We start from the raw sequence: 25,190 nt of genomic DNA, 5'->3' as shown, positions 1-25,190 counted from the left end.
ATTCTTTGATGCTTCAGGAAAGAGACTCTGTAATTGCAAAAGGAAATGTTGCTGCATTATGATAATATAGTATTATATTATTTAATCCCGGGGGGGGGGGGGAGGCTGGGGATAAGAATACACCCTCAGTTTGGCTGTACTTGTCGTAAGAGGTGACTAAATAGCCACTGGGTAGATAGGACTCGTTAGCCTGGGAAGGCAGCTCATCTGAGAGAAGGAAAACTCTGACCCCAAACCTCCACTGCCTTGTGGCTACATCCAGTTATGGAAAAGGCTTCAGGAGTCAACCTCGAGGCAAAATCCAGAGCCAGAGTCCCTGAGGCAGTTCGCGACTGTATACAGTCACGCTCTGGCAACTCCTGCGACACCGCTGGAACCAACTGTACTGACTTCGGCCTTTCCATTGGACCATTTCAGTGACATGAAGAGGAGGATTTGCTGCATGGGAAACAGTCTATCCTCCATATCTACTTTACCCAGGCTTTGTGCACTGGAGAGGACACTCTGTTTCAGAACCACCATTCAGAGCGCGATACCATAGTCTTCCGAGACTGAAGGATGCCAACAACAATATTATTTAAAAAGAAGATACTGTAAAGCAGCTTGATCCATCCAGGTCTCTAGCTGTTATGGAACAAAATCCTGATTGTACTTCAGCAGCTGCAGATTCTGAGATTGATGGGGCATGAGTTGTCCAGCTCTGTTCTAGTTGCTTCTTGTGATCCCTTAAGATCCAGCAAAAATTATCTTCCTGGATGAAGACTACGTAGAGTAATGCCATTGCTGAAAAGGCATGTCTTGTCCAGAAATTTCCCACAAAATGATATTTAGTATGAGTAGATTTCAAAGCTTTAGATTGCAGATGGTTTTGCAAGAGTATCGTATTGCTGAATATTTTGTTTTTCTAGCAGTACAAAGAGAACTCTTAGGATTTGCTATTGATACACGTGGCATGGCCCATCTTTCTAAAAGTGCATGCAATATGGGAACTTTTTCCTTTTTTTGGTCTTGTTTTAAGTGGCATGTATCCTGATACCTCGAAAGCAACGGAATAATCTCCGTAAGCATGTGTAAACAGAAAAGATTCTGCCTTTTGCCAGAGTTTTAAATGAACTTCTTTTATGGATGAGACTATGAGGAAAGTCCTCTGTATCAATCTTAAAAAAAGCATTGCATTTCCTCTGGAAAGCTATATTATAGGATAACTATGTCTGAACAAGCATAATGCTAAGAAAATTTGACTGAGCTTCATGAAGATAAAGAGAAGTTTTAAGAAAAAGGGGAAGGTGAATATTATTGACTGATGGAAATGTGGTATCATCTAGACAGCAAAATTTTTCAGAATGCAGCTAGTTTTATAGTACTTCTTGTTTCCAGTTATTTTTTTCCTCTTCAGAAATGCACTTTGCAAACAGGTGTGTTAGCCACCTTTTTTGCAGTTTGATACCTTCAGTGGAAGGTGGTTCAGCTGTGTGGTAGACCATGCAGTGTGTCTCCTTATGAGATCAGTGCTTGATTGATGTTGATGTTTAGTTCTTGGCAACACATAATGATAAAGATAAATCAGCTCATGTTATGAGATTTCACTTTAGAAGAAAAAAATATTAAAATGTTTGCAATGGCGTACATTTAGTTTGTTCTGTTTATTCTGTGTTACACAGCTGCATGATAAATATTTTATCTAACCAATTCTTACCCAATTCTTAACCTATTCTGATTCCAAGTCAGTAGGAATCATAAGTTGTTGGCCATAAAAATGAAAGTCGATGTTCCCTTCTACTTGTATCTTTGTATTGCTTATTGCCTACCTGTAGTACGTTTTCACTTTGTTGATAGCTTCTGTTCAACTGCATATTTAAGAGTGTTTCATTAATAAAGATGATTTGATAGACCTGAGACAGAAATAATTAAGGTCCCCAACCCCCATTTCAGATGTGAAAGCTTAATCCTCTTGAGTTTAAAGTATTAGATTTCCACTACTGAATATTTGATATGAATTGATACCAAAATGCACTTTTGCAGTACGGATGTAAATGAACGTATGAGAGGCTCATGAAGAGTAATTGCAAACTTTTAATTTGAGATCGCTAGAGATAAGCATGTTTTGCTTGAGGCCAGTTGAGATTTCATCTTGACACTTTGACGTTATAGGAGATAATTTAAGAGGAGTATTTAATTGTAGTTTCAATGATACTAATAACAGGATGTCTTGTATAAGGAATCGGGCAATTAGCCTATTACTTGTTTATCTTAAATCACCAACAAAAGCAGCAATTTTGATCAGTCTTGAGTTGTTAAATTTTGGCGTGCATTGGAATTGTATATCTTATAGTACATTTTGTCAACCCTGGAATTTTCACAGTGGAAAAGGTTGCTACAGTGAGACATAGAAAGAAAAGGGGGGGGGGAACTTCCTCAGTTAATGTATTGGAAGTTGAAAGATTTAGAAACAACTGTATACCAGTAGTCCTCTCTCATTCTTTCTCTCTCTCTCACACACACGCACACACACAGAGTTAAGATTCGAAATCAAAATATTGAAAGCTTCAGTTAGTTTCCTTTTTGTTAACAAATATGTACTCTACTTGCTTTATTTATGTAATTATAAAATGCTATGTTCTATTAGTTTTCCGATTAAAACCTAACACAGTGTATCTTTTAATAAACCTTACTTTTATTGTTCTATTATTTGAGCCCGAGTGTCTAGATGCATTTTGTAGTGTTTATAAGTACCTTGCTTTTTCCTGTTATCATTTTACAATGGCTATTCATTCATTTGTATCTGGCCACTTCCATCTTGCTACATATTCAGAGTGTAATAGTACAAACATTGTGCAGCATTCAAGTGTGTGTGTGTGTGTGTGTGTGTGTGTGTGTAAAATTCTGTTTAAGATAAGTAAATATTAAAGTGCTTATCATTTTCCCTTGTGCTCCATAAAGCATGAGAAATTGGAAATTAAAGTGATCACCTCAATTTCCACACCTGGTGAACAATAAGGACATTGTACAGCCTCATGTACTGTGCCAACTTTTAAAATTAGGCCCCATGCCCCTGAATAGCCTTGATCTTTCAGTTCAGGATTGGGCTGGGAAGGGATGTGTTCAGGATGTAGAGATGTAGCTAATGAATATCTGATGCATTTCTGTATCACCTATCCAAAGTGTTATTTTATTTATACAGGTACATAATTCCTGCAGTTGTTACAATAACCTAACTGCACACACACAACTGTCCTATCAAAAATGTACCTTTTAGTATTTATCAAGTACTTGGATGGCCATGCTTTCAACTTTAGGGTTCCTGGACCTTTAACAATTGTGTGGGAATTTCAGCAAGTGCAGCTTATCATCTGTGAGATGATAAACTGCCCCTGGACACAACACATTGTACCACAGACATTCTGAGGAAAAGTTTCACATGTTGCCAGATCCTTTAACTAGTAGAACTTCTGTGCCTTTTAAGAACTATATATCAGGCAGAAAGTAGACAGGCAATGTTTTTCTTATCACTGTGTCTCGATTATGGGAAAAAGCTTCAGCTCTTGCTGATTTCTTTTTCTGCCTTTCTAGAACAATGTGGGAGGCAGAAATTCAATCTTATGTATGTTTACTCAAAAGTAAGCCATATTGAATTCTAAGTGACTTATTCTCAAAGAAGGGCCCAGTCCTAACCAACTTCCAAGTGCCAATGCAGCCACAGTGCAGCCCCAAGGTAAGGGGGGAAAAATATTTCTTTACCCTGGGTTGGCCTCCATGACTGCCTCCCCACAGGACTGCAAAAGTTGTTTCTTTGAAATATAGTATAAATTTATACTATGTTATAATAGATACTTTTTATATTACTTTGAAATATAATACATAGAAATATTGTATAAGTTTATGCATGGACAGGTGGGCTACTAAGCATTTTTATGGGCAAGTAACTTGTGTAGTTATATTTGCAAGGCTGAAAACACTTAATGCCTCCTACCCTTTTGAGATTTTGCTTTAACTCCAGCAGTGAATAGGATAGCTTGTGCTGCTGCAACTAAACTGGAACTGCCAAACCATTTCCACAATGTGCTTTCACATGAGCGATATGATGATTAGGGTTCAGTTGGAACTATGCTTCTTGGAGACACTTGCAATTAGCACCATTGCAGAAAAGCCACATGGTCAAGCAGACAGTTTGTGGATACCTGTCTTTTTTACCTGGATTCCCCAAGAACAGTGGGTACCTGTTGTGATAGGAATATGCCAAGTCAGAGGGCAGGTAGCCATAAGCCATTCAGTTGGACAGATCAGTGACATCATTGAACCTCGGTTTTTTAATGTCAGGTCCAAGGATGCTTGGCTTGGCTTGGCTTCCTCAGATAATGCATCTGTATGTGGTCAAGTCCTTGCCTACCTCCTTGTGGATCAGGTTGGTATACCTCAAACTGATGATGGGGTAAGTATAGTGAAATTAAGAAATTATATTGCTTTTCAGTTTGCCTGTCAACACTTGCTTGTATTTTTGCAAAAATCCACACCTGGGCACTGCCAACACTCAAGCCGTTTTCCAAACATACTTGTTTTATTCTTCCTTCTCTGTGTTATCCAACACCTGTGCTGTGCACACCATAAACCCTTTTTTACATTTTAAATGTTAAAGTTGGTTCTACTTTAGTTAGAGGCTTTGACTTTTGACTACATGCTCCTGGATAGATTTTTGGAGAATCTTACAATGTAACAATGAGAGAGGCTTTTGAGGGTGATCTCTTTATCCTCGAATGATAGCATAGTCTACTGGATTTTGGCCCCAGCATTGGGGAAAGGAGGAAGACACTAGCCCTGATTACCAAAAGTGTTGTAAGCACTTTGCTTAGGGAATACAAGGCACAGCTTATAGGGAATACCCAGCCAAACTAGTTCATATATGTATAATCTAGAACAGGGGTGTCAAACATAAGGTCCATGGGCTGAATTCAGCTCTCAGAAGCTCTTTATCCAGCCCATCAGATAACTGGGATCTTGCAGCACCACCATTTCAACAGCATCACTTCTGCCAAGGCTCTGGGAGGGAGAGACAGAAGGAGGCCTCAGAAGGCAAGGAATGCTACAGGGTAAGGGACAGATCAAAATGTGTGAAAGATGCTGCCAAGGTGCTGGGAGTACCTAATTGTCACACATGCTGCCCTTTCAGCAGCACCACTCCTGTTGAGAGGTATTACCTTGCAGACCACATCTCTGCTACTGAGAGTGACACTCAGCAGAAGTGATGCTGCTGAAGGGGTAGCTCATGTTATAATTGGAATTTACCATATCTTGAAAATATTATCAAGTTTTTTACACGTTCTCTTCTGTCATTTGCAGCTAAAGAGTTTCTGCATGAAAACAAAGTGCTTCTTTGTGGCCATCATCAGCTTAGTGACATCACTTCTGACTCTCAGCAGGCAACATTAATACTGTTTGGTCTGCTGTATGAAGAGAGTTTTCTGAGAGAGAGTCTGAAAGCTTGCAAATAAATGTCCTTCACTAAATTTAAAAGTACAGGCTAACACAATCCTAAACATGCTTATCTGTGAGTCCCATTTTGTCAATAGAACTTACTCCCAGGAAAGTGTGCCTACTGCAGTCCAAGTCTCAACGTTTATTTCAGGATAAACCTGAAATCCAACCTGATTTCTTGCCATGTATAGCATATCCATCGCATGGACTATTTTGTACCCACAGTACTCTGTGTGTAGGGTAGAGTTGACCAAGAAATTGAGGGTCTTGTGGTTTTCTAAAAAATAGAAATGCTGCTGTCATAAGACCATTGCAAACTATGACCTCCCAGCAGTAACTGGTCTAAAGTATCAGTAGTTGCTGAATCCATGGAGCTGGTAGGAAAATGGATCCAGTTGGGGGAGAGGACACATGAGGAATGTGAGCAGTAAACAAAGGTAGGGAAAGGCAACCTATGAACTATGCTGACCCCCAAAAAGTAAATTTGGAAGGTTCAAGGCACGTTTAACCGCTCTGCCATTGTTCACAGGGAAACTTTTGCCTAAGCCCTATGGTATGTAATGATCTTAAAGACACAAATATCTTGAAAAAAGACAATGAATCTTAAAAAATTTGATATATTTGAAATATTAGGAATTTTGTACAGCCCAATCCTAACCATGTTCACTTGGAAGTAAGTTGCATTGATTTTAATGGGATTACTTCCTGGTAATTCTGTTTAGCATTGTAGCTTAAAGCTCTGAGAGGGTGCACTAAAGAACAGGAGAGATACATGAAGCAACTTTATGTTCCATAATAGACCCTTCTGATACATTTCATCTTTGTCTTCCAATGGTTATTGAGTTCATTGAATTAACTGAACAGATTCACAGTGTATCTATTGAAATGTAGCCCCAATATGATCTTGGCACAGTGTTATAACTGTGATACAATTAGGTCAACTTGCCTCTCTTGCTTGAGAAAAACATGTTTGAGAGGAATTTATTGTTCTTTTAAAACATTGGTCTATGCTGTGTTTCCTGAGGAGTCTGCAAAGTCGTTTATGCAATATTCTCACAGGGCAAAATATACCTCCTTTGCATGATCATTTATCTTTGTTAAGTAGACTTGAGGCTCATTGCTGCCAAATTGGGTTTTATGCTTGTAGGGCCATGACTCCAGCTGTTAGCCATTTTAAAACTGCTGCTTTGTTCTTTAGCAGCAGCTGAATTTGCTTGAGAGCTTGCCAAACATGTTAAGAAATAAAGAGATGGTCTCTGCACATGTTCAGAATGCCTTCTTCATTGCTGAAGAAGTTCCTTCCTGAACTATCTCATATGCAAAAGTTTCTGTCCCCAGATTTGTTTTTTATTATCTTAAGAATCTGTGTGTGTCTATCATACACCTTTTCCAATTTTGTCCCTCCGTTCTGACTCAAGCTTATCAGTCATAGGGGTGCTAGCTAACAGCAAAGCAAGGAAACTGCATTTCATGAATTTCATGTACTACAGGCTGCTTCATCAGATGCAGCAGACAGGTGTGGGTTTAAATTGGTATGTGTGCGCATCTGTGTGATTCTGTATACACATACATGCATGCATGGATACAGAGAAAGAAGCAAATTAAACCGGCGTGTCAGACGGTATGAAATGAATGTGGTCTAATCTAGTAACAAGTTTTAAATAACAGAATAAACATCGTGGCAACTCACAGTTGGAAATGTTGAAAGCATAAAAGTTTCAGAAGTGGCACAAACTACTTTAGAAGACGACAGCCTCACCATGAGGGCAATAACTAATTTGAACTAGTTTGTTAACATGAAAAAATGAGCTCTGCAGCTGCCCAAATACAGGCTTGTCACCACTTCTAACTACAAGGCAAGACTTCCATGTGACAGGGACTGACGCTTTAGAAGTGGGCTGCTGACAACAAGTAGTAGCATTTTATGGGATGCTGTTTTGCATCTTTATTATTCTGTAACTCATCACCCATGTTTTCCATATAGACTGTACCACTATGGTGTTCTGATACAGGTAACACAACCTGTACAGTTGAATAATTCACTCCTTTCTTATTATGAAGAAAAATAGATACTATTTATTTTTCCATATTTTTATACTACCTTTCCTCCAAGGAGCTCAGGTTGGTGTACATTGTTCCTCTCATCCTTTTGTCCTCACAACGACCCTGTGAGTTAGGTGACTAGTCTGAGAAAGTGACTGGCCCAAGGTCACCCAGGAAGCTTCATGGCTGAGTGGGGATTTGAACCTGGATCTTCCAGGTCTAAGTTGCACTCCTAAACCACAACACCATCCTAGCACAGTGTATTTTAGCTCAGTGTATAGGTAACTTTGCTGCCAGTCATTTATGGGAAGCATTTTCCACAAAATTTTCTGGCAGTGGCAGAAAGCACCATCTCTTTTAATACGATCATGTTCACTAGATGATCCACATAAGAACATAAGAACAGCCCCACTGGATCAGGCCATAGGCCCATCTAGTCCAGCTTCCTGTATCTCACAGCGGCCCACCAAATGCCCCAGGGAGCACACCAGATAACAAGAGACCTCATCCTGGTGCTCTCCCCTACATCTGGCATTCTGACTTAACCCATTCCTAAAATCAGGAGGTTGCGCATACACATCATGGCTTGTACCCCATAATGGATTTTTCCTCCAGAAACTCATCCAATCCCCTTTTAAAGGCGTCTAGGCTAGACGCCAGCACCACATCCTGTGGCAAGGAATTCCACAGACTGACCACACGCTGAGTAAAGAAATATTTTCTTTTGTCTGTCCTAACCCGCCCAACACTCAATTTTAGTGGATGTCCCCTGGTTCTGGTATTATGTGAGAGTGTAAAGAGCATCTCCCTATCCACTCTGTCCATCCCCTGCATAATTTTGTATGTCTCAATCATGTCCCCCCTCAAGCGTCTCTTTTCTAGGCTGAAGAGGCCCAAACGCCGTAGCCTTTCCTCATAAGGAAGGTGCCCCAGCCCCGTAATCATCTTAGTCGCTCTCTTTTGCACCTTTTCCATTTCCACTATGTCTTTTTTGAGATGCGGCGACCAGAACTGGACACAATACTCCAGGTGTGGCCTTACCATAGATTTGTACAACGGCATTATAATACTAACCGTTTTGTTCTCAATACCCTTCCTAATGATCCCAAGCATAGAATTGGCCTTCTTCACTGCCACCGCACATTGGGTCGACACTTTCATCGACCTGTCCACCACCACCCCAAGATCTCTCTCCTGATCTGTCACAGACAGTTCAGAACCCATCAGCCTATATCTAAAGTTTTGATTTTTTGCCCCAATGTGCATGACTTTACACTTACTGACATTGAAGCGCATCTGCCATTTTGCTGCCCATTCTGCCAGTCTGGAGAGATCCTTCTGGAGCTCCTCACAATCACTTCTGGTCTTTACCACTCGGAAAAGTTTGGTGTCGTCTGCAAACTTAGCCACTTCACTGCTCAACCCTGTCTCCAGGTCATTTATGAAGAGGTTGAAAAGCACCGGTCCCAGGACAGATCCTTGGGGCACACCGCTTTTCACCTCTCTCCATTGTGAAAATTGCCCATTGACACCCACTCTCTGCTTCCTGGCCTCCAACCAGTTCTCAATCCAGGAGAGGACCTGTCCTCTAATTCCCTGACTGTGGAGTTTTTTCAGTAGCCTTTGGTGAGGGACCGTGTCAAACGCCTTCTGAAAGTCCAGATATATAATGTCCACGGGTTCTCCCGCATCCACATGCCTGTTGACCTTTTCAAAGAATTCTATAAGGTTGGTGAGGCAAGACTTACCCTTACAGAAGCCATGCTGACTCTCCCTCAGCAAGGCCTGTTCGTCTATGTGCTTTGAGATCCTATCTTTGATGAGGCATTCCACCATCTTACCCGGTATAGATGTTAGGCTGACCGGCCTATAGTTTCCCGGGTCCCCCCTCTTTCCCTTTTTAAAAATTTGACTGAGATAACATTCCTCAGAAGAAGACAAAAATGGTGCGAATGGTGCTGCAGCAGATTGAATACCAAACAGACAGTAAACAAGAGGTACATCAGGCAATGGCATTTGGGATTTTAAAAACCCTGTACTGAGGAAAAATAAAAACTAAATTGGTGAATATTCTGATATTCTGTATAGTCCTAGTCTATCCTGACTTTTCTCTCCAGTTCCCAGCTCAGTGAAGTGCTTGTTGGGATTTGTGTCAGAGGTAGTAGTGTAGTTTTGGGGGGGGGAGGAAGCAGTAAGTACTTCAGGTGCCACAGCATTCCATGTAAGCAGTCCCCTCCCAATCACCTACAAGTGGTAGGAGCCGCTTACACAGTGTGTTGCAGTAACTGCAGTACTTAGACATCTCCCCCCCAGCTTCACTACTGGTCAGAGGAGATGGGTTTGGCTAGAGGCAGTCACTCTCCTCCAATATTCAAAAGTATATACGAGTGTATCGTACTTCTAGTCTTCTGATTGGCTTTTCCATCAGGTGATCTGCACAAACTTCATGAATGGTTCAACCTCTTGCTTGCATTTTTTAACTACAGGATTTTCCAAATGAATTTGTTGACATTATATGAAGCCAGGAATGAGCCTGAGCTGATTTTTCAAGCATTTTATTAGAGCTGCCAGGGGTGGGAATGGCAGTAATTGTAAAATGATCAGCCAGAAACACCTACAGAGTTCAATTTTACAACCCTACCTCTTATAAGGATTTTGAGCCAGCTAGAGCTGCTCTAATACAGTTTCCTGCACAGCGTCAGCTTCATCTAGGAAATCCATTTGTGATACAGAATAATGGAAATGTGGATTTATCAGAGTAGATGTGTGAATTTCCTTTGTAGAAGTGTGTGAAGTAGCCCTAAGATCAAGTATTCACAGGGCAATGGCCTAACCAGATTGTGGGTTTTGCAGATCCAGTAAGACAAGTGACATAGGCGGAGATTACTGAATTTATTAACCTCCTTTTCAGAAATTGTTCAAGGTAACATACAAAAGATCCAGTTTCAATACAGTTCAAAATTAAGAGTTAAGCAGCTAAAAACCCACACACTGCACCTTGAACAGTGATAAAAACAACAGCAGTATAACATAGTAAAATAACTAGAATTTTTTAAAATCATCATTCAACAGAGATGGCATATGGATACAATGGTGAGATGGAAAAAAAAAACATTTAAAAGTGTTCTATCATTAGCACTATCTTTGATCGAGCAATGCCAATACATTTATGGAAGAAAACCTACTTTTTTTAAAATTTGAAAGTAGAGTTGAAGAAAAATGGCAGAGAAATTCTATCCAAATAATTTGCTTAAAGAAAGCAAGATTTTTTGTCCTGCCAAATTGAGCAACAGCAGTGCAATAAAATACCAAAGTATTTTTCCCTGCAGTACAACTTGCTTGACCTGTCCTTTTGATTGAAAAAAGGGAGATTAGCAGCGGATGGATTTGGAATCCTGATTCAACAACTATCAGTGGAACATTAGTCAATTTTTGTGATAGATAGTAATTAGATAGTCAACATTAGATAGTCAATTAGATTTGTGTGTTTATTTGGTATTGTTAGGGATACGTGATTAATTTCAGTCAAAAGGAACAATCTAAAAATTCACTGCCATATATTGCGGCATTGGTTTGTGTGTATCTTTACAGTGCTAATACTGTCTAGAAACTTTATGTAGCATTTGCCAGGTTTTTCAAAACTTAAGAGCCCAATCCTATCCAACTTTCCAGTACTGATGCAATCATGTCAACAGGGCATCCCCTCCAGAGGGGAGTCATGGAGACCTCCTCAAGATAACATTTGTTCCCTTACTTTGGGGCTACATTGCTGCTGCTGCAGTGCTAGAAAGTTGGATAAAATTGGGAAAATTTAGCACTAGAAGTTTGATATTTTTAAAAGTGGATTATTCTAATTTTTTTCACTCTTGCACAGAGCTGCTTTTGATTCAAAGAGTCTTTTGCAGGTATTGTTTTTAAAAGTTTCCCTCTACAAGCAACTCTCAATTTATGTGGGGGTTATGTTCCTGAAAACCAACCCGCGTATATAACAAATGCACAAATGAAGATTGGCTTTCTAATAGGAAATAATGAGACTGGCCTGGGTTAGGTGAATAGTCTGTGAGCCCTCACTTTAATAAATGGCAATTACAGAGGAAGGAGGAGAAAAATACCCTGACTAGAATTGCATGAAGCCTCTTATCAGCAGCAACTGATTAGCTGCCAATCAATCCGTTGGTTTTCTAGCTTACAGCAATGGGAAGCTTATTTCATGCACGCAGACTCACAGATTGATCTTTCAAACAGCTATGGGCTTTGAGCTCTGGTTAGCAGCCCGAGTTTCTTCAGTCATGTCCTACTACCTCAATTTGCTCACATCACCTTCACAACACAAAAACCAGCCATAATGGAAAAAAAAACCACAACCTAACTCCATTCAGCTCATTCAGTACTTACAAAGCAGATTAGCTCATAAAGATGTATGTAATTTTAAGGATTCTCTGTCCCCACTCACCATTATGCAGGGAGAAACAGCAGGCTTTGTATCAAAGGACACTGCATCAAGAGAGCTTGAGGAAAGCAAATGATTCAGGACAGTGATGACCATGTGCACAACAATAAGTGCACCTTGCTGTCTATACTGGTGCCAGTTACACAAAGGAAGTTAACAAATCAGCCTGGTCAGTCAGTGCAGCAAAATGCACTATTTCAAAAATGAGCCACACAAATTGCACTTCTGGTATAAATTTTTTCTCTCCAGTTGTCCCTTCCTCTACGCTGGCTGTTTAAACTTAGCAGGAAATTCAAAGTGTGCTGGGATCACTCCCAGCATGTTCTGCTGCAGTATTGGTGTTTTCTGTGTAGGACCATCAGAGACGTTCTCATGGGGTCCACAATAAGCAGAATGAGGAGAAAGGCAAACAGGAAGGAACTAAAAAACCCTTTTGGTGGATTCCCATGTTAGGGAGCCTCAGAGTTTAGTACTGGAATGGGAGGACATTAATTCACCCAGGTCCTCCTCCTTCCACCAGCTTCCCGTATTCTCAGGGAGATCTGGCTGGACCTCTCAGCCTCTGAGTCTGGCCTACTGGAATCCATATTGGCAGCAGCTGGGGTTTTAAAGCCCCAGATGCAACATGTATAGGCTTAATGAGTGTGAATTAAGTGTCACTATTGCCATATATAACGCAGAGCATCTCAGGTTATTCCTGAGTTGGTTCTGTTGCTGCTGGTTGCCTCAATGAAGGCATCAAATGCATGATGGAGCCAGGTGGAGGCAGGAGCACTGGGTAGCTCTTATGTAATACTTACATAAAATTGGGGTCTCTATAAATTGGGGGCCTGCTGTGGTTCTTAGTTACAAACCCTTTGTCTGTTTGTTGAGAACTAAGACATTTTCATAAAATAATGAATTATTTCAGCCTCATTGTTTGAATAAATAAAGAAATATCATTGTCTCCATCTGGGAAAATTTACACATATTTTTATTTCTTTATTCATTCATTAAAAAATATATGCCCCTCTTTTCCCTTGCGGAGACAAATGCCCAAGGCTGCTTAAGCTTCACTTATTCTTAACAATTCTTAAATTCTTAAGCTAACAATTTATGATTTTAATGCACACTGCATACCTTGGGAAATGTTATTAATTGTGTATGTTTTATGAAACTGTGGCAGAATACCACAGAAACACCAATTGTTCATGGCTTCTATAAGCAGGGCTGTTTGTCATTGGTAGAGCACATGCTTTGCCTACAGATGGTCCTAGGTTCAGTCCGAGGCATCTCAAGATACGTTCCTGTCTAAAACCGTGGAGAGCTGTTGCCAGTTAGTTTTGACCATACTGAGCTAGGTGGAGCAATGGTCTTATTTAGCATAAGGCTGCTTCCTGTGCTCAAATGTGGATTCAGTTATTTTTGCACAGTGCAAGATCTTCTCTTTATTGAGGAAAGGTTGAAACTGTATGAACAAAATTAAGAGAGAACTTTATCCTACTGCATATTGAAGAATCTTGTATATGATCCAAAGACTTGCATCTTTGAATGCAAAAATCAAGGAGGATGATTTTTCAAGTGACAGTTGTACTTTGAAATGTTAAGGCTCATAGGTATTGGCCATATGTGAAAAACCTCTGCTTTGCTTTGCATCTCTTGGGTAACACAAGGAATGGTAAAACCAATTTCAACCTGTTTTCTCCCTCTCTCTTCTATCATTTCAGGACTATACCTTGACAATGTACTTTCAGCAAGCATGGAGGGATAAGAGGCTTTCGTATAATGTAATACCTTTAAATCTTACACTGGACAATAGAGTAGCAGATCAGCTTTGGGTTCCTGACACCTACTTCCTGAATGATAAGAAGTCATTTGTACATGGTGTTACTGTGAAGAACAGGATGATTCGTTTACATCCAGATGGGACAGTTCTCTATGGTCTCAGGTCAGCATCACACATTTTTAACCGCATAATTTAATATCCTAAGAATGTACTTTTTTCTTTCCAGCTTTCCATAACTTCAGATGGTTTGAGAGTTGTCTGTCTTAATTATTTCAAGACATTCTGAGTTTCTTACAACAGAGAATAACAAAGAGGAGTGAACTTTCTAGGAAACATTTTTGGTAGGCAGTGTGATAGAGCAACTCAGTGGTTTTATTTGGACTTGCCTCCTTTGCAAGTGTGAAAAGCCCTGTAGGATTTGGGAAGAAGCACTGCACCATGAATATTCAACCATCTACTGGTGGTATATTTCCTTCTGGTAACACTGAATTTGATCATGGGCAAGCCAATTTGATTTATTTAGGAGATCTTCTTACAAACAATCATAAGTATGAGGCATATTTGAAATTCTTTGGAAGGAATTGAGTCTTCTTGCTGTTTAGCTGCAGTGCCAAAGCGTAATTCTGAAATATTGGGGTTTTTTTTTTTGCTAGTATATGGTCAACATTAAGAGGTAAGAACAAATTTCAGGGTCCATGTAGCGCCATACGATAACACCTTTTTGTCTTTTTCGATCTTCATGCTGACAACATTGCAATCAGCACCTGTCAGCTCCAAAGCAAAATATGTTTGTAGCAACTGAGCTGTAGCAGTAGCAGTAGCTCTTCAGGGGACTCTAGCTGTGGCAGATTATTTCAGAAAGGCCAGGTGTTCAAGAATTCTAAAGACAAACGTTTTGGCAGCAAACTGGTCCAAGAATCCAAGTGCTGCTTCTCCACTGCAAGGCAGGGGGCAGGAGGTAGAGGTTTGCAGTAGAAACATGCCTGACAAGTAAGGCTTACCCTCTCACCCACCTGCTACTTTGCCACCTGTTTGTTTTTTGTTTTTTGCCCCTGACAATCCCCCAGCCACTTTTCCTGCCTTACCACAATAAACATGTATATGAGAAGTTGGGAGAGAAATGTAAAGGAAGCCATCAACTAAATATGACCGCTGCCGACTTTGCAACAGTGAAGCAGCAGTCTAGTTCTCAGATTTGTGCATGACAGTAATGGTTTGGTCATAACATCAGAGAATGCTGAATTTTTAAACTCTACCACTGAGATAAAGTGTCCCCTTTCAAAATGAACTGGTACTCATGTTTACATTGTAGAACAGACTACAACAATTCTACCTTCATTGGTGTAATATTTTCGTAATGCTGTTGAAACATTTGATGACCTTTAGTGAGTGTTCGATAAGCTGAACTAGTGGGGAGAAACCTGTGATTTGCCTGTAAAATTAGGATAAGAAAAGTTAAGACCATGGCATTTGTTGTCAAACCCAACTTTTTTTAATGCAGCAGAAAGCAGATTTATATGATCACAGAGGAAGAATGCCATGTGAAAACTGATGTTAACTGATTGCTACTTTATGTGTCGTTGTTTACTTAAATTTAACCTTAAAACTAGAAGTGGCATAGAAACACACCCCAATATTATCAGCTCCATATTTAGCAAGAAATAACACAGCATACTTTTGTGCATGCCTTCCTAGAAGTGCTTTCCATTGTGTCCAGTGGGGCTTAATTCCAGGAAAGTATTTTAGGATTGCAGCCCTAGTCTCTAGATTGCATCAGTGACACGATCCCCAGGATTGCCGGAAGGGGATTTTCCTTCACTTACCTTAGGTAGCTCTGGCCTCCGGGGGTACAGGAAGCCCAGCGGAAACCCCTTCGGGGCTGCCCAAGCCTCTAATCAACTATAAATACCAGTCAGAAACTGAAAGTGGTTAAAACCTTAATGGGTCATCGGCTGTGCTTCTCAGGGAATTGCTGCTTATTAGATAGTAATGGCCCAATCCTATATGGTCCTTGTGCTGATGGTATTTGCACTCCATCAGTGGAACCCTAGGTTGCTTGCTACAGCCGCTGCAGTGGTGCATAAACTGCTGGAGGCAAGGGTGCACTCCAATGACCTCCAAAGCCCCTGCTGGAGCAGGTAATTCAGTGGAAGGGGCATACCAAGAGAAGATAGAGGCAAAGATTGAGACTGATTGGGGGCATGTCAAGGGTGGGTTGGGGGCTGATAATGGCAGCAGGTCACCGCCACTGATATCCTGTGCCCCTGGCCCAGGCTTTTTGTGCCCCATGGACCCATACAGATTTATGCCAGACAAAAAGCTGGCATAGATCTGAATAGGCCCATTGATACAAGATAGCAGTGGAGTAGGTAAAAACGTGTTTTACCTGTTCATTGCTGTCTAGTCCCTGGCCGCCCCATAGAATGCAGTGGAGGCTGCGCCAGAGCTGCTTATGCCCTGGACTAGCCCAGGATAAGATTGAGCTGTTATTCTCTTTGAACACAGCCTGGGACCTAAGAAAATCTTTGTAGGATTATGAGGGATGGCCCATTCATGAGGCCTACTGAAATGGTCATCTCAGGTAACAGATTGCCATGGAAAGCCCACTTCCAACCACCCACTCACTGCTCCTTTTTCTCCTTCCACTCTGGAAGAAGGAAGGAAGAAGGAAGAGGAACAACAGAGCAGAACAAGAAATGTGGAGAACAGGTTAGTACGTCTCCAGGAAAAGAGGAGCACCAGTTGGCTTTCGGCCTCAGGCACCAGGAGGCCTTGGCTATTCCTGAGGACCATTCTTTTAGTACAGCACTTCCTAAAAGTTCAGAAATTACTGGGTAAGTGTATGAATGTGTCAAAGATCTGAAGAGAAGGGGCTCCCACTTAATCATCTGACTATATCAGCTCTTTACATAAGGAGACAAAGTCTGGAGAAAAAGCCTTTCTCACTTTGGCAGTGAGAAGATGTAAAGCCTAAAGCTTCGAGGTATGGATAAGATGCCTTATCAGAGATAAAGGACATGAGGCTTTTCCACATTTTGCTTTAAGACTTGTCAATTCTAGCAACATAGTCACTTTGCAAACAGTGTTCTGGTGTTGGTCACAATATGGCACCAAGGGGGGATGGGGGAGGGGAATACCTATACACCTGCACCATCAATTTTCTGCATGCGTGTGTCTTCCTTAATCTTTGTCAGAAACTTTGAGCAACTTCCTGTCCCAGTGTTCTGCAGCACATCCATGCCAGTGGAGCATAACATATTGGAATATTGGGACACCAGCTCTTTTGACTCTGATGGAATGTGCCATCTGCGGGAACAGATGGGAAATGTGTTACAGGGCCAGAGGGAGATGTCAAAAATCAAACCAGAGGAGAGGGAACTACATACAGCCTTTTTCAAAGCATTACAGCAGACTAGATCCTAGATGTTGGAATTATCTTGGTGGTCTGACCCTGGTGCTAGTCTCTAGAAAACTGCTGTTTCTAAAGGAAATACATTCTTGGGGCTTGTAATAAGTATGGCCTTATGGTCCTCCAGCCTTCAGGTTGTGGCCCTTCTCTGCTTTAATGGAATGAGTGTTTGAATAGTATTTTTTTCTGATAAGTTATGCAGTTACACAGTCTCAGCTTTGATGAGAATCATGGCAGTCTTTAGCTTTTTAAAGACTTTTCCTCTGTGATCAAAGTGTCTCACATTTTTTTTACAGTAATCTTCCTCACTCAGTGTCTGAAGTCAAGAAGGAAGGAATGTTTGAAAGTACCTTGTGGCTTAGGTGATATTTGAATTAGGAACCTCTACTCACCATAGCGCAGCCTATGAACTGCTAAATGCAAATATTATGGTTTTTGATTGATTCAGAAAATGGGTTTGGAAATAGTGATGGCTTATTTCTGAGTTAATGCTATAAAGCCACATGGCCCCTACTTAAGGACGGGTTCAGTTCCAGAAACCTGGAAGTAGAAACTTACATAACTCCGCTCTTGTGAGCCAATTGCTATTGCTCGAAAGCACCCCTAGAGGATGTACTTTGCCACTGCAGAAGTACCAATGCAGCCTTCCATAACTCAGCAGCCAGTGTATGTGGCAAGCACAAATTATACAACACCTATCCTCATTGAGCAGAAATGTTGTTGTCTGAAAGATCTCATTAGTAAACAATAAAAAGGCCAAAGATTGTTGGAAAGGAGCAAAAGTCTCAGCTGTGGAGTTTGTTACCCTTCCATGCCTCTTTTCTCAGTGACATTTAAATGCCAGGGTTTTAAAAAGTTAAATGTTTAAAAAGACTTTGTTGAACCAGTGAAAGTCTGATTAACTTTGAAGAGGTTTTGTTCTGATATTTTCCAATACCCTTCCCCCCTCCCCATTTGAAAGTACATTCATGGCAGCAAAACCAATGGAAGTTGTGACTAAACAATCAATATGACTTGAGATGTCTAAGGAAAAGAATCTTTCCTTTGGAAGCTACAGCTTAGAGAGTCTAAATGGTGTCAACTGTCATCTTTCTAGCCTTGATACAAACATTATTATTTTTAAAAATTACTGTAGCATGACTTGCAGCTGCCAGGGAAGTGCCACAATAAGTAACAGTTGGAAGTATGAAAATCCTATGTACTGTATTGACTTTTTTCCTAGTTTGTGATGTTTTCTCGGATTTCTGGCCACCCCATTAAACTTCTGCTGAAGCTTTCAAATTAGCTTGATTGTATGTTTTATGTTGCTTAGTTGATTGTTTGTTTGTATGTTTTATAAGTGTATGTAAAACACTGATTCATGTAAAACATAAGTGTATACATACATAAGTGTATGTAAAACACTATTAACTGATTCATTTAGAACTAAATGTCTTTCATGAAACAGGTTCAGGAGCAACTGCAGATGTCTTGTGAAACTTGTCTGTATTCTATTAATTGGAGATTCTGAGGGCCCAATCCAATCCAATTTTCCAGCCCCGGTGTAGCCACGCTAATAGGGCATGCACTGCATCCTGCAGTGGGGGGGGGGGCAGTCATGGAGGCCTCCTCAAAGAAAGGGAGTGTTCATTCTCTCAGAGCTGCATTGCGCCTGCATCAGTACTGGAAAATTGGATAGGATTGGGCCCTGAACCATTATGAAATGAGGAGGAATGCAGAAGAAATTCTGTGATGACTGAATTAAATTTGTAAAGGGTTAGTTGCTAAAAAGAATTTTAGAAATGTAGCTAGTTGGTAGGAGTAGCTTGGCAAACAGTTAAGATGGCAGAGGAAAGGGTAAGTAACATGTTAGCTGGCTGAAAGGAAGGGCCGTATTCTGTGGGTAGTGTGTTTTGATACAGAGACAAAATGAGCAAACCAGTGGGAGAAAAGATAGAAGCTGGGATTTATTACCTTGCATAAGTAACAATTTCCCTCCAGCAGATAACAAAACACAACATTCTTACGTCCCTCTAGGCAGAAGTTGCTTTCTTCTGCTAGACATCTCTCTCTTATTTACAAGTTTCCCAGGGCCCATCTTCAGCTGACCCCATGCAACTAGCTTCTTGTTCTGTCTTCTTCCTTCTGATGATGCCAGTGCTCTTAAATGGCATCTAAAGCTCCTTTTTGTAGCAAACAGTAGCTGATGAAATAGAAGCCTGGATGACTTCATCCCAGTGTGTGATCTTGGCATACTGTCCAGAATGTCTTGTGTTTAGATTATTTCTGCCCAACACTGCATATACACAGCAGGGATCAAATGTGTGCATCTGTGGGCTGGGCAGAAATGGGTTAACAGGTGCAGACTCCCAAAGCTTAACCTGATAATGGAGGGATAGGCTGACCATTGGAGAGAAGCTGTGCAGACTATTAACTCCTCAGCAGAACATAGATCTTTCACATTGTGCCAATAACACTGCATACATTAATGGCCCAATCTTATGGGCCTTCTGTAACAGTGGATCTTCTGAAAATTGATATATTAAAGATCAATAAGTCACCGGACCCTGATGGCATCCACCCAAGAGTTATTAAGGAATTGAAGAATGAAGCTGATCTCTTGACTAAGATATACAACTTGTCCCTCAAAATGGCCACGGTGCCAGTAGATTGGAGGATAGCAAATGTCATGCCGATCTTTATAAAGGGAAAGAGGGGGGACCCAGGAAACTATAGGCCGGTCAGCCTAACATCTATATCGGGTAAGATGGAATGCCTCATCAAAGATAGAATCTCAAAACACATATACAAACAGGCTTTGCTGAGGGAGAATCAGCATAGCTTCTGTAAGGGTAAGTCTTGCCTCACAAACCTTTTAGAATTCTTTGAAAAGGTCAGCAGGCATGTGGATGCAGGAGAACCTGTGGGCATTATATATCTGGACTTTCAGAAGGCGTTTGACACGGTCCCTCACCAAAGGCTACTGAAAAAACTCCACAGTCAGGGAATTAGAGGGCAGGTTCTCTCCTGGATTGAAACCTGATTGAAGACCAGGAAACAGAGAGTGGGTGTCAATGGGCAATTTTCACAATGGAGAGAGGTGAAAAGCGGTGTGCCCCAAGGATCTGTCCTGGGACCAGTGCTTTTCAACCTCTTCATAAATGATTTGGAGACAGGATTGAGCAGTGAGGTGGCAAAGTTTGCAGACGACACCAAACTTTTCCAAGTGGTGAAGACCAGAAGTGATTATGAGGAGCTCCAGAAGGATCTCTCCAAACTGGCAGAATGGGCAGCAAAATGGCAGATGTGTTTCAATGTAAGTAAGTGTAAAGTCATGCACATTGGGGCAAAAAATCAAAATTTCACATATAGACTGATAGGTTCTGAGCTGTCTGTGACAGATCAGGAGAGAGAGCTTGGGGTGGTGGTGGACAGGTCGATGAAAGTGTTAACCCAATGTGCGGCGGCAGTGAAGAAGGCCAATACTATGCTTGGGATCATTAGAAAAGGTATTGACAACAAAACGGCTAATATTATAATGCTGTTGTACAAATCGATGGTAAGGCCACACCTGGAGTATTGTGTTCAGTTCTGGTCGCCACATCTCAAAAAAGACGTAGTGGAAATGGAAAAGGTGCAAAAGAGAGCGACTAAGATGATTACTGGGCTGGGACACCTTCCTTATGAGGAAAGACTAGGGCATTTGGGCCTCTTCAGTCTAGAATGGAGACACCTGAGGGGGGACATGATTGAGACATACAAAATTATTCATGGGAAGGATCAAGTGGATAGAGATATGCTCTTTACACTCTCACATAACACCAGAACCGGGGGTCATCCACTAAAATTGAGTGTTGGGAGAGTTAGAACAGATAAAAGTAAATATTTCTTTACTCAGCGTGTGGTCGGTCTGTGGAACTCCTTGCCACAGGATGTGGTGACGGCATCTGGCCTGGATGCCTTTAAAAGGGGATTGGACAAGTTTCTGGAGGAAAAATCCATTACGGGTTATAAGCCATGATGTGTATGTGCAAACTCCTGATTTTAAAAATGGGCTATGTCAGATGCAAGGGAGGGCACCAGGATGCAGGTCTCTTGTTATCTGGTGTTCTCCCTGGGGCATTTGGTGGGCCGCTGTGAGATACAGGAAGCTGGACTAGATGGGCCTATGACCTGATCCTGTGGGGCTGTTCTTATGAAAGGCCCAGTGATGGCAGAAACATGCTGCCATCATGCATGATGGACCACTGGCAGAACTGGCCAGTGGCTCTGCACATGCTCCAGGCATGCCCAGATGCAAGATGCAATCTAGGTAAATTGGTGGAGAGGGCAGTTTATTGGCAGGGAGGGAGGAGTTTGGGAAAAGTTCGAGGGTGGGTCACGGGTTGGAAGGGGTGGATCTCAGCAGCAAAAGCACACAACCAGATCCTATAACCCAACCTGCCCCACGCCCTTTCTCTCCTCAGTCTTACATCAGCTACATAGCTGGTATGGTTCCAAGGAGACCCATAAATGGTTTTTACTTGTCTCTTGATAACCCCACCCCCACTGGATGTAGCATGCGCTCCGTCAGCACAGCTGCATCACATTCAATGGTGGGGGATATGATTGGACTGTTAACCTTTATGCGAAAGGTTTCATACATTCAAGCTGGGGAAGCCATGTTAGCACAGCTTATGAAAATTTTCTCGTCACATCACCACTGAACATGCTTTCAGAAAGCCAATTCCTAGTAAAAAGGATTTAGGGCCCAATGCTATCCAACTTTCCTGCACTAGTGTAGCCGCGATGCAGCTCTGAGGTAAGGGAACAAATATTCCCTTATCTTAAATTATCCTCTATGCTCTCACACCACAGGATGCAGCACATGCCCTGTTGGCACTGCTGCATCTGTGCTGGAAAGTTGGATAAGATTGGGCCCTTTGTCAGAGGTTCTTTTGATAAACTCTATCCTTTTAAGAACAGAGTCTTTCCATCAGATTCTTTCATTTCATGAATATCTCCCTGATGTTTCAAATATACTGTCTCCATGTATATTCCAACCACTGTTTCTGCATATGGATCTCAGTTTTATCAATCCATGGGAGAGGGAATCGAACAGAGGAAGGTGAGGTTGCTGCTTCAATCTTACTATGTTTGCATTTAAGGCATGCATCTAAAATCATGGGCTCATGAGTCAAGATAGGATGATCGAGGATTGTGCCAGTTCCGCCCCTTGCAGTGGCAGCATATTTGTAGATGTACATTTATTCTTCAGTCTCTGAAGTTCAGATGGAACTAGTTTCTGTGATTGTCTGCCTCAACCTCTGTTGCAGAAACATTTGTTTCTCAGTTGTTTTCCTAATCTGTGGTTGAGGCTAAGTTCTGTCCCGTCCAAGCAGTCTCCATGTCTGATAGTCCTGTGAACAAACAAAGGTGCTTTCCACGAAATCAAGCAATTGGTCCACCCAAGTCAATAATGTCTCCTCTTGGCTGACAGTGTCAGCCTGCGGATCCAGACAGAATCCTTTCCTAGCTCTCCTTGGAGATGCTAGAGATAGAATTTGGGACATCCTACATGCAAAGCAGGGGCTTTTCACCTGAGCCCCTTTCTCCTGCTGTGGGCTGAAGTTGTACCTTCTAGGGCGCAGTCCTAACCCCTTTATGTCAGTGTTTTCCAGCACTGACATAAGGGCAATGCAGCTCTGAGGTAAGGGAACAAACATTCCCTTGCTTTGAGGAGGCCTTCATGACTGACACCCAACTGCAGGATGCAGCACATGCCCCATTGGCACTGCTATGCCAGTGCTGAAAAGCACTGACATAAGGGGTTAGGATTGTGCTCTTAGTGGCATTGTTGAGGTTCACAAGGGACAGAACACAAATTTTCTTACCACATCATGACTGCTTGTGTAATAAAATGAACATATCTTCCCTGACAAAGTCTTTCTGCATTTCAAAATGTAAAATGAGATACTACACATATTCAGAATTGGTTTTAGTTTACATCAAGTTTTTTGTCCAAATAATGGTTCACAGCCTAAGAAGAGCTAAGCAAACACCCTAGAGGGGAATGTTTAGGCTCCTTGGAAGTGTGGGCACGTCCAGAGAAGTTCCAGAGTAATTGAAACAAATGGAACAGTGCAATCCCTACAAGTTACATAGCACAGTGAAGCTTCCCCAACTCAAATGACCTATTGCTTTGTGCCAAGCTTTCTTGTATACACTCCCTGTTAGTCTTCTCACTTGCCTGGATGTTCTTTAGCTCTCTGAAAAACTTCCTTCCCCAAAGTCTAATTGTAGAATGTTAATTAGGTGTTTTTACTATTAGAGTTGTAATGAAAACACCTAATTTGCATTTAACAATGAATGCTTTTGAGAGGAATGATGAGAGAGGAAAAAATCAGCAATTGAATAAAAAGAATATGTCTGTTTTTGTTCTAAGAAACACCTAATTTGCACTTAACAGAGATGCTTTTGCCAGGAACGTTTGACTTAAAGTTTGACAGGAAAGTTGAAAGATCAAGGAAATAGAAGCAACATGGAAGGCTCACAAAGAATATATAATACATATTTGCTCAAACTTTAGTTCATTATGTTTGGTCAGACAAGCTCAGGGGTTGCATGGCTCTAAGCTTGGGTTTTTGCCTGACCTTGCCTATAGGTCCAGGAGTAATATCATACTAGCGAAAGTTCTTTGAAATTCCACAGGCAAATACTCATTTGCGTTCATTTTGTCTTTATTATCATTTTCTGCAATGAATCTTTTCCTCTGTAGAGTTTCTGAAACTGGGTTTTTTTTGGGGGGGGGAGGAGCTTTCAAAATATTCCCTTCCCCCCAATTCTAGATCTGCCTTCAGAAGAGAGAAACGTTTCTCCAGTTAAGTCCTTTTCAGCGATGAATGGACAGCACAGTCTCAGGGCTTTCCTAATTGTAACAAGTGGAATTAGTGGCAATCATTTATATATGGGAGAAAGTAAATGGGCATAGTTTTGAACATAATGACCATCCAAAAATTTCCAGTTAATCATAAGCTATACCCATGATGCCTTTTGGAGTAGGGAGAAAGCTCATATCTTGTTAAGCAGAAAACAATGCCTAAAAAGTCGTTGATCTTTTTGACATGTGCATGTTTTAGATGATCATCGAGCAATATCCCCATGCCAAGTTATAAATATATTTCACATGTCTCATTTTTCCATAAGAGTGACTCACAACCCCACACTTACAGCTTGGAATCGTGACCTGCCTCTTTCTCTCTAAGAAGGCTTGAAGCATAATTTCTAGCATGATATACTGCATTTTTCTCTTGAATTACAGATAATGCGCCCTTTTCTACTTGATTTCCTGTTCAGAAATTTGCTGCAGATTTTCTTCCCCATCATCCTTTCCTCCTCTGTAATAAGAAAGTTCAATTGAGTCTACATTTATTCTCAGGTGGCCCATTTTACTTGGTCTTCTAAAGATAACAATTTGGCCTGGTGTGAACTGCATATTCCTGCCAGCACACACAAGAACTCAAGGAATTATACTTTAGCTATGTAAAAAAACTCTTAAAACATTAATGTTCATAAATATTGTTTAGACTCCTACTCCCCCTGTTCTCATACTCCTTAGTTATTTTTGCTGATTTCAAATACAGTAGAAAGATTTCGGCCCCAACCCTGTCCCTCACTGTTAATGATGATGCAGCTGCACTGACAGAATACACACTGCATCTAAGGTTAGGGGGGATCAGGATGCCTGCCAGAGGTAAGTAAAAATATTTTCTACTTAACCACTGCATAGGCTTCTGGTTTGCTTCTGGGCTTCCTCTGAGCTATGGCAGCTGTGCATAGCTGTCAGCAGTCTTAGGAGATAAAAGAGGTGTGATGGGTTTGAAGGAAGGGTATAGGATTCAGGCACATGCTGGGGCTGCTGGGATATACCTTCCCTGCCCTGTGCCCTCCCTGCCAATGACATGCCCCAGCCACTAACTTACCAATGTCAGTGCTGCCAGGGCTCCGTGGCAGTGGAAGTGTAAAGCTGCTGCCATTTTGTGGCTGTGGCTGGCTCCACAGCATCACTTTGTTCATACTGTTGCTGGACCTTTTAC

The 25,190-nt window shown here is 41.3% G+C and overlaps 1 protein-coding gene across 4 annotated transcripts in view; it reads left to right on the top strand.

Moving 5' to 3' along the window:
* The window catches only part of GABRB2 (gamma-aminobutyric acid type A receptor subunit beta2), a 145,312-nt gene that overhangs the window by 36,772 nt on the left and 83,350 nt on the right, over positions 1–25,190 (top strand). For all 4 annotated transcript variants that reach the window (XM_066614079.1, XM_066614078.1, XM_066614077.1 and 1 more), the window contains one exon: positions 13,669–13,889. In XM_066614079.1, the coding sequence (XP_066470176.1) occupies positions 13,669–13,889 (221 nt within the window). The remainder of the gene's footprint in view (positions 1–13,668; positions 13,890–25,190) is intronic.

Source organism: Tiliqua scincoides, chromosome 2 (genome assembly GCF_035046505.1).
Source record: "Tiliqua scincoides isolate rTilSci1 chromosome 2, rTilSci1.hap2, whole genome shotgun sequence".
Taxonomy (NCBI): domain Eukaryota; kingdom Metazoa; phylum Chordata; class Lepidosauria; order Squamata; family Scincidae; genus Tiliqua; species Tiliqua scincoides.
Note: the sequence above shows the minus strand (reverse complement) of the source record. Positions and strands in the feature narration are given on the sequence as shown.